This window comes from Vulpes lagopus, chromosome 23, assembly GCF_018345385.1.
Source record: "Vulpes lagopus strain Blue_001 chromosome 23, ASM1834538v1, whole genome shotgun sequence".
Lineage (NCBI taxonomy): Eukaryota > Metazoa > Chordata > Mammalia > Carnivora > Canidae > Vulpes > Vulpes lagopus.
Window position 1 is genome coordinate 15,433,667 of NC_054846.1, and position 19,091 is coordinate 15,452,757.

At 33.5% G+C, this 19,091-nt stretch overlaps 1 protein-coding gene across 1 annotated transcript in view; it reads left to right on the top strand.

Annotated features, from left to right (window-relative positions):
- The window catches only part of LRBA (LPS responsive beige-like anchor protein), a 730,439-nt gene that overhangs the window by 188,067 nt on the left and 523,281 nt on the right, over positions 1–19,091 (top strand). The window contains 4 exon segments of the mRNA XM_041738215.1: positions 1–108; positions 3,814–3,973; positions 7,058–7,505; positions 16,186–16,319. Of these exon segments, the coding sequence (XP_041594149.1) occupies positions 1–108; positions 3,814–3,973; positions 7,058–7,505; positions 16,186–16,319 (850 nt within the window).

The window sequence follows — 19,091 nt, forward strand, 5'->3', positions numbered from 1 at the left end:
AGTCCAGTGGACATTGTAACTGGTGGTATATCTCCAGTAAGAGATTTTGAGAAGCTCCTACAAGACATGGATATTAATCGGCTTAGGGCAGTTGTCTTCAGAGACATAGTAAGTAACAGTATTTCTTTCACATACTCTTAGCTGATTCATATTTCCTCCTAGGCCCAAAGTTTTGAGCGTGAGAACTCTTTGTAATATAAAATAGTTGAATAGATATAAAAGGACTAGAAACTAATTCTTTTGATAGTGATTTTAGAATCTTAGAATATTGGAAAGTGTTGTTTATATAAAGGGAGTTAATATATCAGAATAATTATGCTAAAAAGAATAATACATTATTACATATTAAGCACTGTAAGTGCTTTAGATGTAGGAGGTCCAACGACTTCTTGAGATGAGTACTTTTGTAATTACCATTTTATAAATGAGGAATCTGAGGCACAAAGACCTTTAATAACTTTTTCAAGCTAACAGAGCTAGTAAAAGATAGGATTCCAACTCAGCAGTCTTAAACTCCCGAATCTACACTCTGAAAGTAATGGAATGTTCAAATTCTGAATAGCATATTATTTTTACTGAACATTGGATATTTTTTCCCCTCAAAGGAACAGAATTATGATACAAAGGTATATGATGAAATGGTGTGTAGGGTCGTTTTAATTTTTAAAAAATGTTTGTTTTAGTTGATTTTCATATAATGGCACAGTTTCACATACAGATTATAAGATTGTATGAGAGTCTAAAGGTGAAAATAAAAATTATCTGTAATCCTACTCATCAGCATTTGTAGTATTATCATTCATTAATATTTATTGAATACTTAACTGCCTGTTTAGTACAGGATGTTCTGCAAGTTTCTTTTTATCAACTTTATAACTTCAATTTTTAATTTTCCCCTCTTCTTTTTGTAGAGTTTTAGTCCTCTCTTGAGTTCTTGACTAAGTTTTATACACATACACATATACAATTTGTTAATCGTTATTAGCTATAGTTAATAGTTAATTGAATGCTTACTGCATTTTAAGCAAAGAACTGGATGTTCTGTTTCATTTAAGTCATGCAATAATCCTATGAGAAAGAAGTATTAGGTTAAATAATCTCTTTAAGATTACATAAGTAGTGCGATGCCTGGGTGCCTCAGCCATTGAGCATCTACCTTCTGCTCAGGGCGTGATTCTGGGATCCCGGATCCAGTTCCAAGTTCTGCAGTGGGCTCCCTGCAGGGAGCCTGTTTCTCCCTCTGCCTATCTCTGCCTCTATTTCTCTCTCTCTGTGTGTCTCTCATGAATAAATAAATAAATCTTTAAAAAAAAATTACACAAGTAGTAAGAAGTAGAAGTGGGTTAGGATCTAGGGAATCTGGTTCTTGAAATTTTGATCTTAACCATTAGGTATACTGCCTCCCTAGATCTCCATTTATTTGCTTTTTGGTAGCTGTATCATTCCTTTAATTAAACCATTAACTTTTGTTTTTTTCAGAACCGACTGTGGTTCATTTTGGGACCAAATAATGCTGCTGCTTTCTCTCCCCTCTTTTTTCATTGAATCCATTGCCCTATAGCTTTTTCTTATAGCGATCTTTAAAAATCTGTAATAGGTAATAACTCTTTTGCTTTAAATATTCTCTGATGGCTTCCCATAGCACTTAAAATGAAATAAAAGCTCTTCATCCTGGCTCTGTATGATTTGGCTTTTTTGAAACTTTTTTTTTTTTTTTAAGTTTTATTTATTCACAAGAGACACACAGAGGCAGAGACTCAGGCAGAGGGAGAAGCAGGTTCCCTGTGGGGAGCCCGATGTGGGACCGGATCCCAGGACTCCAGGATCACGACCTGAGCCAAAGGCAGCTGCTCAACCACTGAGCCACCCAGGTGCCCCTTTTTGGGACTTTTAAACAAGTTTTTATATTATGCTATTTGGAGAGTGGTAGAATGTCTCCTATATTTAACATGTATTTCTGAAAGTAATAATCAAAAAAATTTTTTATAATAAAGTTTTATAATTACCTGGTAGGAGTTTTAGAAAAAAGACCATGTTTCCCAGACTCTGTCCCAGAGATTTTTTTCCACAAAGTTTGATGAAAAAGGAAATGACCTTAGATTGACAATGTAAAGAAGCTATTACCCCGAGGGTTAAGTGCTAAACTTTTTAATCACTCTAATCTGAATTCACATTTGCCTTTAGGTAAATTATTTCTCTAGGCCTCATCTTGTTCAGAGGGGTTAATGAAATGTGTTTGAAGTATGTAGGATAGTCCCTGATCCATTTTCAGTAAGTTTTCAGTAAGTGACAGCTACAATTAAAAACAAATTTATTTTGGGATTTAGGACCTAAACATATGGATCTATTGGATATTTCTTATTGGACAGAAATCAGGCTTACACTATGAATTTCGTACTGTAATAAGTAAATATTGAACATATTAAAGGGTTAAATAAATATTTAGGGGTAAATGATTTGTAATAGATTAAGAAGTTAAGATCATGGGGCACCTAAGTGTGTCAGTCAGTTGAATGTCTGACTCTTGATTTCTGCTCAGGTCAGGATCTCAGGGTCATTAGTTCGAGCCCCGCCTTCATGCTCCACTCTCAGTGCAGAATCTGCTTGTCCCTCTCCCTCCTCTCCTCCCCCTCCTCTTGGTTGCTCTCTTTCAAACAAACAAACAAACAAACAAACAAACAAACAAACAAACAAACGAATCTTTAAAAAAAGATCAAGTAAGTTTTTTGCCCACATTTTAATGTTAATATCATTAGCAACAGTTATTATAATAGTGTTAGGATTGTGTGACAGCAGAACACAGGAGTGTCTAGAAAAAAAGAATGGTTAATAAAAAAGGGAAAATGTGCATTTATCTTTTCCATCAAGACTTATAAGGTCTTGCATATGAGCCAAAGGGTACCATAGATTCTTATCAGATTACAAATACTTCTAATATTTGCATCAAGTGGAAATGTTCAGGTAGAGCAATGATATCTCCTTATTTCCCAGAAATTATGTCAAATGCATTTAGTTTCATTTGCACCATTAGTTGCTATTTATTTATCTGTTCAGCAACAGTCTCTGTTTCCCTTATCCTAAGTTTATCTGTTACTCCAGGTACCTTTAGTTTTCAGAATTTGATGGACAAGTTTGAGTTTTCCCTTTAAATTATTTTGAAATGTTATCAGAATAGTGATATGTGCAGGGTCCCTTTGAAGATGGTGATTTTGACTAGATGAAAGAGGTCATCGGTCCAGACATGTGGATAATCTGTAGAGCTAAGATGAAGCCCTGGTCTCTTGTAGAGATCAGTCTAGTTTGTCCTTTTCTTTCTGGCAGACACTGTATTTTCAATTTTAGACGCTTGATTGTACTATTTAAAATAGTCCTGAGAATTCCTTTGGGATCCTGTTCTGTATTTGATTACCTCACTTTTCCCGAATGATTGTCTTTTAGGAAAATTGATAATTGTGATTTTTTAATACATGTTTTAATTCTTACGATTAGAAGTCAAAATAATTATTCATATATAATGATAATTTCTCATTTGATTAATTTTATAAGGTATATTGGACCATTGTCTTCAGACTGAGTTACTTAATTTTCAAAAACAAGCCAAGTTCTCTCTACATATTTCACAAGCATAAAGCCTCTCATTTATAGGCATTTTTCCAAAAGTCTTTGCCTAATCTTTGCTGAGGTGAATTTATTATTTTCCGCATATATTGAACGATTTATGGACATGTTTTATACTTAAATGTTGTCATATGAAATAATCTTGGTACCTCTTATTTAATAGTGGCATGATCAACTGCTTTTATTTTTCCCTAGGAGGATAGCAAACAAGCTCAGTTTTTAGCGTTGGCAGTTGTATACTTCATCTCTGTTCTTATGGTCTCAAAGTACAGAGACATTTTGGAACCCCAAAATGAAAGACGTAACCAGTCATTTAAGGAAACTGGTAGTGAAAGTGGGAATTTATCACTTCCTGGTAAGTTTCTGTATCTTATTCTCTGTCATCCAAAATTCAAGTAAAACATTTCCTAATAGGGGTACCTGGTTGGCTTAGTAGTTGAGCGTCTGCTTTTGGCTCAAGTCATGAAACCTGGGTCCTTGGAATTAAGTGCCCTGCAGGGAGCCTGCTTCTTCCTCTGCCTATGTCTCTGCCTCTCTCTCTGTGTCTCTCATAAGTAAATAAATAAAATCTTAAAAAAACTCCAAAAAACTATTACTTAATAATTAAAATACTGATTCTGGAATTTAAATGCATTTATGTATAAAGTGAGATTGTACATTTTTAAATTAACAACTAAATATTTTAAGTACCATGTATTTAATTCCAATTGGGAGATGATACTTCTTTTTAAATTAAAACATAATTAAGAAAATGTTATCCTTTACAAATAAAGGATACCATTTTTGTTTGCTTTGGCATTTATTGTAAAGGATAAATAATACATATTCTTTCTAAGAGATTTGTTAACAAAAAACTCTGATAGAAGTTATAGAAGTAGTTATAGAAGTAGGTGCAGGTTATAGTTGTATATTTAGAGAAGCAGCTATTACAGTTGTAGCAGTAGCTACCACTTTGTGGAAGTGATTTATTTATTTAATAAACATTCATTCAGTACCTGGGAGGTACTTGGGTATACTCATGAACAAAAGAGGAAAAAAATTTCATCCCTCTGGAGTTTATAGTCTAGTGAGAGGAGATAGAAAAGAAGTACATGTAATAAATTGCATAGTGTTTTAGAAGGTAGTAGTACTACAAAAAGATAAAATCCAACAGAAAAAAATATCAAGAATGACCAGGAGAAATGGACTGTGAAATTGTTATTCTAAGGAAAATGAAGAATTATTTGAAGGTTTTTGAGAGAGGAGTTACAATTAACTTAAGTTTTTAAAAGTAACAGTTGGGATTCTGTATGGAGAATATACTCTAGAGAGCAAGGAAAAAAAATCAGTGTTTTAGTTAATGTACTGCTGTGTAACATACTACCTTGAAGCTCAGTGGCTAAAACGATAACTGTTTTAGTCTTGTTATCATAATTCTGTGAATGTGGTTTGGACAGGGCACAGTGGGGATAATTCATCCCTGCTCTAAATGATGTTTGCTGTGGCCTGAGATGCCTTTTTTACTCATATATCTACTGCTAGGATGGCTCAAGAATTGAGGCTGACTGACTTGAAATGGCTCAGCTGGACATATATGTCTGAGGCTTTAGCACTTGTTCTCAGCTGAAATTCTTTGGTGTTCCTCCGTTAGTTTGGAGGGCCTATATCTTTTCGTGTAGTCTCTGTACATGTTCTCTTCTGCAAGAGAGCCAGCTTGCTTACACAGGTGTCAGGTGTTCAGTGATCCTGAGAAATGCACAAGTTGCCAGACCTTTGTAACAGCTGGGCACAGAACTGGCCCACTGCCACATTCTATTGATTAAACTAAGTGAAGCTCAGCCCACATTCAAGGGGATGGATACCAGGAGGCATGGGCCAAAAGGATTGTTAATAAAACAGTTTCACACAACCCGGTGGGAGGATATTGCAATAATCCAGGAAAGAATGGATATTGTGATGGACTAGGGTGGTAGCTATAGAGTTGGTGAGCAGTAGTCAGATTCTGGATACATTTTGATGGTAGAACAGAATTTAAAATACTGGATATGTGAAAGATGGAATGTTATCAAGAAGGATTATAAGGTGCAGTTGGACAGAAGGGGAAACATTTTTGGGAAAGATAAATTCAGTTTTCAACATGTTGAGTTTGAGATATCTTTTAGACATAGAAGATATAGAATAGGCACTTAAAAATAAGTCTGACTTTTTTTTTTGGTTAATATAGTAGTATTTTAAAACTTTAAGAGTGAATGAGATCACTAAGGGAATAAATGTTGATAGGGAGGGTAAGTGCTAAGTCCCTCCAACTCAAGAAATAAGGGAGAAAAATAAGTGAAGGAAATTAAGAAGGAACAACCAGTGAGGTAATAGATCAAAAACCAGAAGAGTATGATGTCCTGTTAGCCAAGTGAAAAAAAGTATTACCAGGTTGGAAGGAATGGTCATTTGCTGCTGCTGTGTCAAGTGCAATTAGGACCAAGAACTGACCATTGGAGTTAGCAAGATGGAGCATTTTTGTTGGAATGCAGTGAATGCCTAATTAGAGGGAATGAAAGAGGGAATAGATGGTGTTCCTTGTTGAACTACATGTTAAAGATTATTGAATTACTCTTGCATAATAAGAGGGATAACATGTTTTTTAGCAAGTAGAAACTGTGTTTGAGGTAGAAATCTTAGAATTATTGTCCAAAGAAGTGACAATGTATAAAGGCACATTTTCTTTGCCTTTGAAGTCCAAAACATTGTCCTATGTTCAGCAGATTGCAAGTAATTTGATGTATGAAGTGTGATGGCAAGAGTAGCAAGAGATAAAGTTGTTGACCACCTACTACTTGCTGGGGATTGCTGAGGGCACAGGCATTGTTATAGGTACTGGACATGAAGTGTTAAAGAGGACAAATTCCCTGCCTTGGTTAAGTTTACATTCTAGCGACTTCTATTATTGAAGTCTTGTATTTTATCCTAACGATTTTGGAGTTTTTCTTGTAGGCCAATGGCTTTCAACCTTGTGTTACTATCTATTGGTATGTCATACTCAGTTTGATGGGTTTTTCTCAGTTATCATTTATTATTTTTATATTTCTCATCATTTTATTAAAGCATCTATTTTGATTACAGGTATATTAATGCAATAATTATATAGTTCCTGTAGTTTATTTTTCCCTTTTAGAACATGCTGTATATTTCATAATTTAAAATAGTAGATGGTGGGTGATGGGGATTAAGGAGTACACTTGCTGTGATGAGCACAGGGTCACATGGGTAATACACGGAGGTGTTGAATCACTACATTGTACACCTGAAACTTAATATAACACTGTATGTCAACTAGCTAAAATTAAAATAAAAACTTGAAAAATTAAAAAAATAGTAGATGGCTGTTAATGTTAAGACTGAATGTACCCTTTAAAAATTGGTTCTAAAATTTTTTTGTTCTTAACTTTTCTTGTTTCTGGATAAGGTGTAGAAAATACACCATCAGCATTCAGCCCGTTAACACCAGTGTCAGTGGAAGAATCTGAGAGCACATCATCTACTCGAAGGAGGGACTCAGGCCTTGGGGAAGAAACAGCTGTTGGCTTAGGAAACAGTGTGGATGTAGTTCCTCCTGTAACACCTCCAAGTGTCAGTGCAGGCCCAGATGCAATCAGTGAGGCACTGTGCACTCTTTCTTTAGAAGTCAATAAATCTCAGGAAACCAAAAATGATGGAGGAAATGAGTTGGATAACAAGGCTGCACCATCAGTTCCAGTTTCAAAAAATGTCAATGTGAAGGACATTCTTCGAAGCTTGGTTAATATACCAGGAGATGGAGTCACAGTGGATCCTGCCCTTCTGCCACCAGCCTGCCTTGGAGCTCTTGGTGACCTGTCTGTTGAACAACCTGTGCAGTTCAGATCTTTTGATAGGTACTATAAATAGTCTTTTGTATTGATCTGCTTATATTTATAAATTCTAAATACTTAAAAGGTTAACAGGAATTTAACTGCTAAATTTTGTAGTTTCAACATTAGAAAGGAATGTTTTGATTTAGTTTATAAAAATTAAAAGGATATTTTTGTTGTATAAAAGGTTTATAGGTAGGCAACAAGGTATTTAAATTTTTATTTTTCATCCTACCAATAAGATGGTTTAAAAATAATTTTAATATTACATTTGCAAGGGATCCCTGGGTGGCACAGCGGTTTGGCGCCTGCCTTTGGCCCAGGGCGCGATCCTGGAGACCCGGGATCGAATCCCACGTCGGGCTCCCGGTGCATGGAGCCTGCTTCTCCCTCTGACTATGTCTCTGCCTCTCTCTCTTTCTCTCTGTGTGTGACTATCATAAATAAAAAAATAAATTAATTAAAAATAAAATTAAAAAAAATATTACATTTGCAAGTTACAATGTAAATAGTTTTGTTTGTTATAGGTTAGAAATCACCTCTACTTAAAAATGGCTACTTTTTACTCTTTTGCTACCAGTACTGTCAGCCTTTGTGGAGGAAAAAAAAAAGTGGGAATTTGTGGATTCCAGTAGACTCAGGAATTCAACAAGGTGCTTGGAGCTTGAGAGCTTGAGAAAACTGATAATAGATTCTTGACTTTATTGGTCCTGCTGCCTAATAAACCTTTTACTAACGTACCTGAAAATTTTTTTTATATGTTATTAAACTTTCTGAAATTCTGCCTATAAGACATGTATATATTGAGCTATTACTTTCAAACATCAATATTTTTATCGGGATATAAGCTCTAACTTAAAGAGAAGTTGCCAATTAAAAGAACTTTTGTTTTTCTGGATTCATTTGAAAGGAACTTGACCCAACAGTCCATCCCTTTGAATATTTCATTGTATATTTTCTACATAACCACAATACATTAGTTGAAATAAGGAAATCAATGCTGATGTAATACTATCTTTAATCTTCAAACATCTTTAAGCTTCACTGATTGTCTTAATCATACCTTTATAGTGGAAGGATCCAGTTCAGAATTCTGTGCTTCAAGTTGGCTTCTGTTTTCTTTTGACACATCCTCATCATAGTTTCCTGCTGTTTTATTTCTTTATGTCTTCTCTTTTCCTCTCATCTAGTTTTCTACTTGAGACTTGCTGTGGGTTGGAACATGAGGTGTCTAAGCTGGTAAAAATTGTTTATAGTAATTAAGATGCTCTGAAAGAACACAGGGAATATATATATAATTTTAGTGGAGAGTCTTTTAGCCATCATCCTTTGTCCTCTTGTTCCCTCTACCTCTGTTTAAAGACGAGGTCAGTGTACTGGAGTGATGAGATTGATGAAGTCTAAATTCTAGGGAAATAGCATATTGGTATATTTATATTGTTACATTACAGGTATAGCGGCTGCTCACTTCAGTCATTTTTTTTAAATGGGCTTTATAATATAGGAATTAAATTTTTGACTCTAGAAATCAGACAAAACTGAGTTTGAGTTCTGGCTCTATCACTTATTAGTAAACTTGAACTAGTTCTCTCATTGAGCTTCAGTTTCCTTATCCTTCAATTGTGTGACACAGTTAAAGACAAAAGACAAAGTAGAACACTATTGATGTGAAATGATATTGAAGATATATTAATCTCTAACACTTAGCATGAAGAAATCACTCGATAAATGTGAACTTAGCTGTCACACTTAATAAGACATTTTGTCATTGCTGCATTCTGTTGTGTGTGTGTGTGTATGTAGAGACACTAAATGTTTGGGAATACATATTACAGATAAAAGGGTTATGTATTCCTAGTATATGTGTGTGTGTATATAAAATGTTAACAAATAAATTGACTAATCTGCTAGAAAAATTAGCAAATAAAGGAGCGGGTAGTTCATATATAAGGAAATAAATACTGTTAATATGCAAATGTAAAGGCAGTTTGTATCACTAATAATGAAGGAAATAAAAATTTAAATAACCATGAGAAAAAAAATAACCATGAGATAGTTTCTTTGATTAAATTAGCAAAGATTTAAAAGATGATACCTAGTGTTACTGAGGGTACGAAGAAACACATTGTCGAGAGGTCATATTAATACAATGTATTTGAGGGAAAATTGGCAGTATTAATTAAAATTTAAAATATGTAAATATAATTACTTTTAGAAATTAATACAGAAGATACACACAAGTATAACATTTTTTTTTTCTGGAGAAATATCATAGTTAAGCTAATACTATTAAGCTATTAAGCTGTGGAGTTCTAATCTAAAAGCATTATTTAGTTAAGTAACTTCAAATTGATACTATTTTTTATTCTTTACAGATGACGAAAACTTAGGCACAGGGAAATTAAGTAGGTAGTTAAGCTCTTATGCTAGTAAATGTTGGAAGTTAAGTTTTGAAGCATGGATGACTGACTCTAGACCTTGTCATTTGGTGGTGTTATGCATCATAGTTACCAATCTATGAAAGATTGGTTCCATATGCTATTTTCTACACATACAGGAACTAGTATGTAGCCATTAAAGTGAGAAAAGCAGAACATTATGTATTGGTGTAAAATGATACTGTAGATACATTATTAAATGAAAAAGTGGTATACAAAATAGTTTGGAATTTATGATCTTTTAAAAAAATAGATGTATCTGTTCATATATGCCTCAAAATGTATATTTAAAACTGTTCATAGCAATGGCTGTATTTTGAGAGTGGGAAGAGATAAATCGTTTTTAAGATATTCTTAATTTTGGTAATTTGCTTAAATGTTTATTACTCTTAGATGAGTAGTCAAATACTTAGGGTAGATTTGTAAATTTAATATATCTTATTAATCTAGTCAGAGAATTTCCTTATAAATGTCCCAAATTTCAGTGAGTGGGTTGTGAACTTATAGGGAAACAATGCCTCAGTAATACATATTAAAGAGTTTATTAAAATAGAAAACAGAGGGGAATTTCTGTCATAATATTTTTCAGGATGTTATTTGGAACTTATATGTCTGGTATGCACTTAATGTATTGTCCGATGGCAAGCAAAGTGCTCTGTTTCCACCCCCCCTCTTTTTCTTAGCAAGAGACACCTTTTGAAAAACTATTCTCGCGCAGGCTTAGGCCAGTGGAATATCTTTGGGAATTTCAAAGCATCCCTCTGATCATGTATTTATCTCTGGAATGCTGTGTCAGAAATCACAACTCTCCTCATATCTTAAGAATTATCAACTCTCAAGCAATAGCTGGAAAGTTTAGAGTAACAGCTACATGAGTGGGACCTTGCTGAAAGGCTGCCAGGTTGTGAGCCTTTGTGGATGGCAAGGTGTTTGTGTTCATTCCCATGCCAAAGTTCTTGCTCTTATCTAATTTGAAGATCCTCTCTGGTGATTAGTGAATGCCAGGGATTTATCTTGATAAAGTTCAAGGGCTTGTCTGGCTTTTCAATTAGATCCTTAGGGAGTAAAGTGCTAGGCTTAAAATGCTCTTTTCTCCTTTAGTGAACTATTTGCATGATAAATAAAATAGCGTTTATGTGAAAGTTTATGATATTTGAAACTGATATGGTTCTGAAATGGAACTTCTGAACCGTAGTGATTTGGAAGACATTGTTGCTCTTTGTTGTGACTAAATAAAACTTTACAGAAATCTTTGTTGTTCATATTAAAAAAAAATGCCAACAGTGTTTACACTTTCTGTATGTGGAATGTTAGGAAACTTTGTCATCTGTAAAATGGAGATGATAATACGTAGTTCTTAATTCATGGATTGTTATAAATAATTCATATATATTCTAAGTATAGTGCTTCACAGGTACTTATTATTCATTAAAGCCAGTGAGTTTGTAAAGAAAATTATAGTACGTGGGGTATTTGGGTGGCTCAGTTGCTTAAGTATTGGTCTCTTGATTTTGCTCAGGTTATGATCTCAGGGTCCTAGGATTGAGCCCTGGGTCAGGCTCTGCGCTTGGCAGGGAGTCTGCGTCTCTCCCTGTCCCTCTGTCCCTCCCCCTTCATGCATGCATGAATGTGTGCACTCTCTTTTTCTCTCCCCCTAAAGATAAATAAATGTTTAAGTCTTTAAAAAAATGATAATATGTAAAATTTTATATCTTAATATTTGGTTTTTAATTGACAATTTGGAAAATTGCTTATAAAGCTAAAAGACATATCTGCCTTACAAATTCTTCATGCCAGAAAGTTTGAAGTGCTTTTTGTTAAAGTTGATGGCAGATACTAAAAATTTAGTTATTGCTTCTTAAGTATTAACAAAGGATTTCAGTAAGTCTCTTACATAGAAACTTAAGCTGTACCCGGAGAACAAAGCCAGAAATATCCCTAGCAAATTTCTTGGCATGTAGGATCTCAGACTTGTGTCAAATGTGTGTTGTGTTTTCTTTGTGTTTTCCAGAGTATTTTAGAACGTTTTGAAATATTAGTCCTTTCATGATCATTCTTGAGTACTGGTAAAGATAAATTTCTGCAGGTTTTTTTTTTTTTTTTTAAACTGTAGGTAGGACATGCTTTATTAGTTTACAATAGCTTACAGATCACCTTTATTGAAAACTTTAGTTTTTTACATGAAACCCTTATGACAATGGAAACAGTAAAGGAAAATATCCTGAAATCTACCTGCTGCCTTTTTTTTTGTCCTTTAATTTGGATCATTACGACTTTTAATTTTCTTTATTTTTATATGGTCCAAAGCTGAAGCATTATTAATTATTTTGCTTTCTCAGAAATGATTTGAATCAGCCAAAGAATTTGGAAATTGATTCATTTTCTTTCTCTATTTTTTTTTAAACTAATTTCTTTTTTTTTTAATTTTTTAAAAATTTTTTTTATTTATTTATGATAGTCACAGAGAGAGAGAGAGAGAGAGAGGCAGAGACACAGGCAGAGGGAGAAGCAGGCTCCATGCACCGGGAGCCCGATGTGGGATTCGATCCCAGGTCTCCAGGATCGCGCCCTGGGCCAAAGGCAGGCACCAAACCGCTGCGCCACCCAGGGATCCCTCTTTCTCTATTAAGTACATAAGTAGGCTAAAAAATTGAAAACTTTATCCATTTGTGAGCATATGTATTTTTTATTTTGGTAGTAATACATGCATAATTTAATATCTTGGAAATCTTTATTACTGCTGCTTGTAGATGATTATACTATAGGATTGTGTTTAAATGTTAAAATGAGGGCAGCCCAGGTGGCTCAGTGGTTTAGTGCTGCCTGCAGCTCAGGGCATGATCCTGGAGGCCTGGGATCAAGTCCCGCGTCGGGCTCCCTGCATGCAGCCTGCTTCTTCCTCTGCCTGTGTCTCTGCCTCTCTCTCTCTCTCTCTCTCTCTCCCTCCCGTGTCGGGCTCCCTGCATGCAGCCTGCTTCTTCCTCTGCCTATGTCTCTGCCTCTCTCTCTCTCTCTGTCTCTCTCTCTCTCTGTCTCTCATGAGTAAATAAATCTTTTAAAAAAAATGTTAAAATGATTGTGGTAATGGTTGCACAACTCTGTGAACATACCAAAAACCATTAATTGGTTTTGTACAATGTGTGAATTATATCTCAGTAAAACTTAAGAAAAAGGTCAATATGAGAAAACAGTTCAAATTGGAGGCTCCTGTTTAGACAAACCTGGAATTGTAGGGCCTTTACTTTGACAAGTTACTTTACCATCTGAGCTTTACTATTTTAACTTTTAAAGTGAAGGTAATATGTATGTTAGGACTACTTGGAGAATTAGGTAATAATTCTTGGCATATTGTCAGTTTAAATCATAGCTATTAATTTATAAATTTATATAATAGGATCATGTGAGAACACAATAGTGTATTACAAGCTTTGACTTGAAGATTCTGGGGAGGCTTATCTTTAAGAAAGGTTTTGAAAGATGAGAAGGAAGAGGTTACTGGCTAGCAGGGCTAAGAAAGCTGCATCCTGGCTGAGGAATAGTATGTGCAAAGGGTCAGAGTTGTAAAATGATGTATATGCTGAGGAACCATAGAGCATAGAGCAGAAGTGTGTGAGGAATGCTAGATAAAATGTAGGTACCTGCACTTTGGATGTATTAGGAATGAGAATATGAGGAAGATCTTAGAAAATATTTACTGAACTATAATAAAGAATAATTATACATGATTGATAGCATTATTAATGATAGTAGTTTAAAGGGTTAGAAATGAGATCAAGTTTTTGTTACTTTTAATCAACCATGTTGTCTTTGACAAATAGTGATTGTGTATACTAAGGAACGTTTGTAGTAAATTTACCAGTTTTGCAATGTTTTGTTGTGAAAATATTCAGAGAAGTTGAAAGAATTCTACAATGAGTGCCCACAAACCCATCACTGAGATACTGCAATTAACCTTTCATTCTATTTGCTTCATCATATGATTCTTCATATACCCTTCCCTCTATCCATCAGTCTTATTTTTTGTGTGTGTTTCAATAGACATTGGTTCACTTCATAAACATTTCAGTATGCAGATCTTTTAACTAGAGTTCAGTGTAGTTTTTTAAGGTAAAATGTACATACATTGAATGGCACCAATCTTAAGTGTACCATTTGATGAGTTTTGACAACTTTGTACACCTGTGTAAACCAAATCCTCAATCAAGACATCAGTCTTGAAAGTTCCCTGATGCTACTTCCCAGCTAGAGGAAATTATTCTTTGATCTTCTTCTACCATAGGTTAGTTAGGCCTTTTCTAGAACTTCATGTAAAAGGAAATATAAAATTTATGTTCCTTTGTATAAGGCTTTCTTCACTCAACATAATGCTTTTGAAATTCACCTATGTTATATTTATCAACAGTTTCTTTTAATTGCTAGTATTGTTTCATTGTATAAACATATCACTCATTTTTGGAAGGATTCTGAGCTATATCTAGTTTTTGGCTATTAGATAAGGCTTCTTGTACATAATTTTTGTGAGCATAAGTTATCTTGGGGAAATTCCTAAGAGTCGGTTGGTACATTGGGTAGTTATAGGTCTTAAGTTTCAATTATGGAAAAAATATTTTCAGTTTTCTATATTTTCAGTTTTCTCGTATCATTTTCTGTTGCTCATTTCAGTGATTATTATATTAGTGAACTAGACCTTGCTAGTTCTTTCTTTTGTGAACAAATATGAGAGTAAATTCTGCACAGCATTCCTCCCTCTAAAATAGATTGCTAGGGTATGTACCTAGAGATTTTCTTAAACAATAGGTTAATGAATTTCTGCCTTGAGTAGGAAATGCATAATAATAAATGTAATTTTTTTGGAATTATTTTGAGTGTACCTTTAGTGTGCGCACATAGGAGTGCGTGTGTGTGCCTACACAAACATATATGGTCATATCTGCTCCCTGTAAAGTCAATAATCTTCATCTGATATAAGCTACCATGATTTAAACACACCATTTTGGATTGAGGGCTCAGGTGGCTGTTGCTTCTATTTTTTAGTGTATAGTTAACATCGGCAGTCACCCTTATAATGATGTGACACCAGCTACCCCCAAGTACATTGAATAAGCCATGCCTAACAGAAGAGAACTTGATTTAATTGGCAACAGTGTTTGCCGTCACATGATAGGCACTGAAGTAAAACAGAACCTATTTCGCTGCTTTGTCTTATCTTTCTTTAGTATAACAACAAAAACAAAGTGTATTTTTAAGGTACTGGAATTACATAATTTCCACTTTTGAATACATTTATTTGGATCAAGTATCTAAGTAACTTTATTTAGAAACTGAATACTTTAAAGCTGTTAAGGGAATACTTGAAGCTTGCAGTTACAATATTGTCAACAAAAGATGTGATTAAATAAATTGAATGTTGAAGACTTTAGGCTTATGGTTAACACCAGGTAATTAAAAGTAAGCACTGCTGTGGGAGTGCATTATATATCAGCTGTCCTCCTTACCTCATTAACTGGGTTTTTGCATGTTTATGGAGCTAACTTCAATTAAAAATGCCTTTTAGTTATGCCTAATAAGGTCCTTTAGTTACTATTTTGGTATAAAGTATTACACTTTAATTGAAATTGGTTTATCATAAATACCTATATTTGAATAATAGACAAAATAAATAAATTTGATTATTTGGAAATTTTTGCATCTAGCTTTTATACCTGTGCATTGTTTTTTTCTACATAATATTATCAAAAGATAGTCTTTGGGGATTAAAAGGAAAAAATTAGATTATATACATGTTAAAAATGGTTTATCTGCATTTTCTTTTTTACCTTAGATTTCTAAGGTTTTATGATTTCAAATTAGTGGTGCTTTAAAATCCATGTAGAAACATGTTGTTTTCTGCTTCAATTCTGAGGTTAAGAAAAAGTTAATTACTTTTCCACTTGAGTGCCAAAATCCCTTTTTTATATACCTTTGGTTATATTTTATTTAAGTTGGATAAAGATGATCATAAGTTTAAAGAATATTATATAGTAATTGTAAGTTCAAATGTTATAATGAATTATTTTATTTCCATAGGACATTGTTTTTATTCTAAAACATTGAAATGCAGGTAAATATGAACACCATTGGAAAGATTTCTTATTGAGAGAATATTCTAAATTGTACATCAAAATAGAAATAAATTCTAAAAGGAAGTTAATTTCTTTCTGTTTTGAAATTAATGTAATTAACTTGAATGATCCTTTGTATTTTAAAATCTATTTACTTTATTACAGAAGTGTCATCATTTCAACAAAAAAATCAGCAGTCTTACCTTCCACACTTACTACAAGTCTACCTACAAATGCTGTCAGTGTGGTTTCTTCAGTAGATTCAACCCAAGCCTCAGATGGAGGAGGAGAATCACCTGGTGAGTTAGTTATTAATGATTTGAACAAAAAAAGTTTGTAAATCGCACTTTTGCAAAGTTGAGAATTTTTGATTAGTTATTTTGTTAGGCTTGTTATAAATCATTATGCATTTATATTATGATGTTAATTGTTTCATAATTTTCTGAATAAATTTGAGTAGTATCAAATTGTAGCAAATTTCAATATTTTCTTTACTTAAACATCATAATTTTTCTTAATGTTTAGTGATAAGAGGAAATGTTCACAGCTGGTTAAGTAAAAAAAATATGTACAATATAACATGTAATCATAGGTATGTGTATGTATACATCTTTTATATATGGGAAAAGCTAGGAATAGTATTCTGAAGTTTTTGATTATTTCCATGTGGCTGAACTACTGGCAATTTTGATTTTTTAAGTTTCATGTAATTTTAAGTTGCATGTAGTTTCTTTTTCAAAATTTTGTCAGTAATGTTGTATTAGTTTATGCTTTGGAAAAAATAGTTATTGAAAAAAAACTTCTACTTGAAAACCAAAATCTATAGTAGTAGTAATATTATGTGTGCTGTGTTGCCTTTTATTTTGTTAAAACTTAAAAAGACCATATATACCTTATATTTTAGATCAGTTTTAGGTTGTAGGAAAATTGAATGGCAAGTACAGAGTTCCATGTACTATCTCAGCATTTCCTATTCCCATTGCTCCCCATTCCCTATTAGTAACATCTTAAAATAGTGTGGTATGTTGTTATATTTTTTCATCATTGTTTTAGTGAGAAAATATAAAAGAAAATAAGTGTAGAACTCTACCAGATTTTTCCATTATACTCTGATGCTTTCATTTTACTTTGGAGAAGAAACAATTTGGGAATCTCTGTTGGATGGATGCAAATTTCTGTTATTTCACCCCATCCAAAATCCTTAAAAAAATGAGCTGTGATTTTTTTTTTTTTTTCTAGAGCTGCTTCATTTGGGAAAAAGACGGAGGTACTTATAGCTATGAAACTGTATGCCATCTTTTAAACTCAGTATTAGTGAATTTCTAATAACTTCTCAGAGCAAATGTAGTAAGTTTTAGAGGTTCGCAGTATACTGAGTAAAATGTTTTCCTCTTATTTTGAATATATTGCTCTTTAATTTCAGTTTATGAGATAAGGTAATTAAAACAACCCTCTGATTGCTTTTAAATGTATTTTTCAAAATTTAAGTCATGCAGTCATTAGAAGAGATAAGAAACAGAAAGGTGAGAGATATACGGGCAACATTGGGTATAAATTTATTTCTGAAACATAATTTTTTCCAGTAAGTCCATTATTATATAAACTCATCCTGAAGAACCATATGCAGATTTACAAAATAATTTGCTATTTTGAGGACTATTCATTTATTGTGAAACCCTCACAAACCTCTGTATCCACGGTTTTCCCCCATTATTTAAATTTTAAAAAATTTCCAGTGGTGATAATTCTCAGTTCTCAGGTTCTCCCATTTTGTGCTAGAATTGTTAGCTCTTTCTCCCCAAAATCCCTTAATTAAAAAAAAAAAAGTTCCTCATTAAGTTATTCCAAATCTTCTTCCTGTTGATGGTCTTTATTTTTATCATTTGTTTTTCATAACTGTTCCCTTTCCTCTTTCACTGTGCTCTTGTTGCTTTTATATGGGGTCTCCAGTTTACTTTATTCCTCTTCCATTCCATTAATTGCCTTACTACCTTGATAAGGAAAATCTAAGTCAATATGGTGTTTTCAGTCATTGTACTTCTCATACTCCTACAGCCTCACTATACATACTTTTGTTTACCATACTTGCCAAGTATCCTGTTCTTTTTTCACTTGGAATCCAAACGCCACAAATAATTATCTCTTTGCCATCAATATTTTTAACTGAGAGATAATTTTTTTTTTGTTTTTTTTTGGCAGGTGTCTTGATTTAAGTTATTTGCCATTAAAAAAAAATAGGTGACATATAGTTAAAGTTTAATTTCCTCCTGGTTCAAGCAAGATTTGGGAAAAAATGATTTGTGGATAAATTGATAGTTGTAACTGTCAGCTGAGCAGGCAGTTGTTGTTGCTGCTGGTTGTTGTTGTTGTTGTTGTTGTTCTTCTTCTTCCTCCTCCTCCTCCTCCTCCTCCTCTTCCTCCTCCTCCTTTTTTTTTCTTTTTTTAAAGATTTTATTTATTTGAACAATAGCAGGAGGAGCAGAGGGAGAGGGACAGGCAGGGGCTGCATCCCAGGACCTTGAGGTCATGACCTGAGCTGAAATTAAGAGTCAGGTACTTAACCAACTGAGCCATCCAGGCACTCCTGGGAAGTTTATTCTTGCAGATCTGGGTAAACTAGGTATTAGTCTTGGTTTGATCTTATATTATTTTCTTTGTATGAAGATATAGTAAATATCTGTCCCTGTTGATTTTAGTCCTTAAATCTTTGTGTCTTGGGATGACTTCAGTTCTGAATTTTATGGTGAGTTAGCAACAAAAAATAAACTAAAATTCATTAATAAATAATTGATAAATAAAAAGTACACTTGATAGTACATGATATAATAGCAAAAGCAAGAATTTCTTTGGAAAAAACATGTAAATATAATACATAAAATAGGACTTTTGTAGCAGAAACGTTTAAACTATTTGGAAATTTTGATACCAAAATTGTTTGATACGCTTGGATCCCAGAAAAAGAATTAGAGCTTGTCAGCTTTTGTGTGATCAGATATTCTTCTATCATAATATTATCACCAACTAAAAACCAAAAATAACAAAAAAGCACAAATAGACCAATAAATATTGCT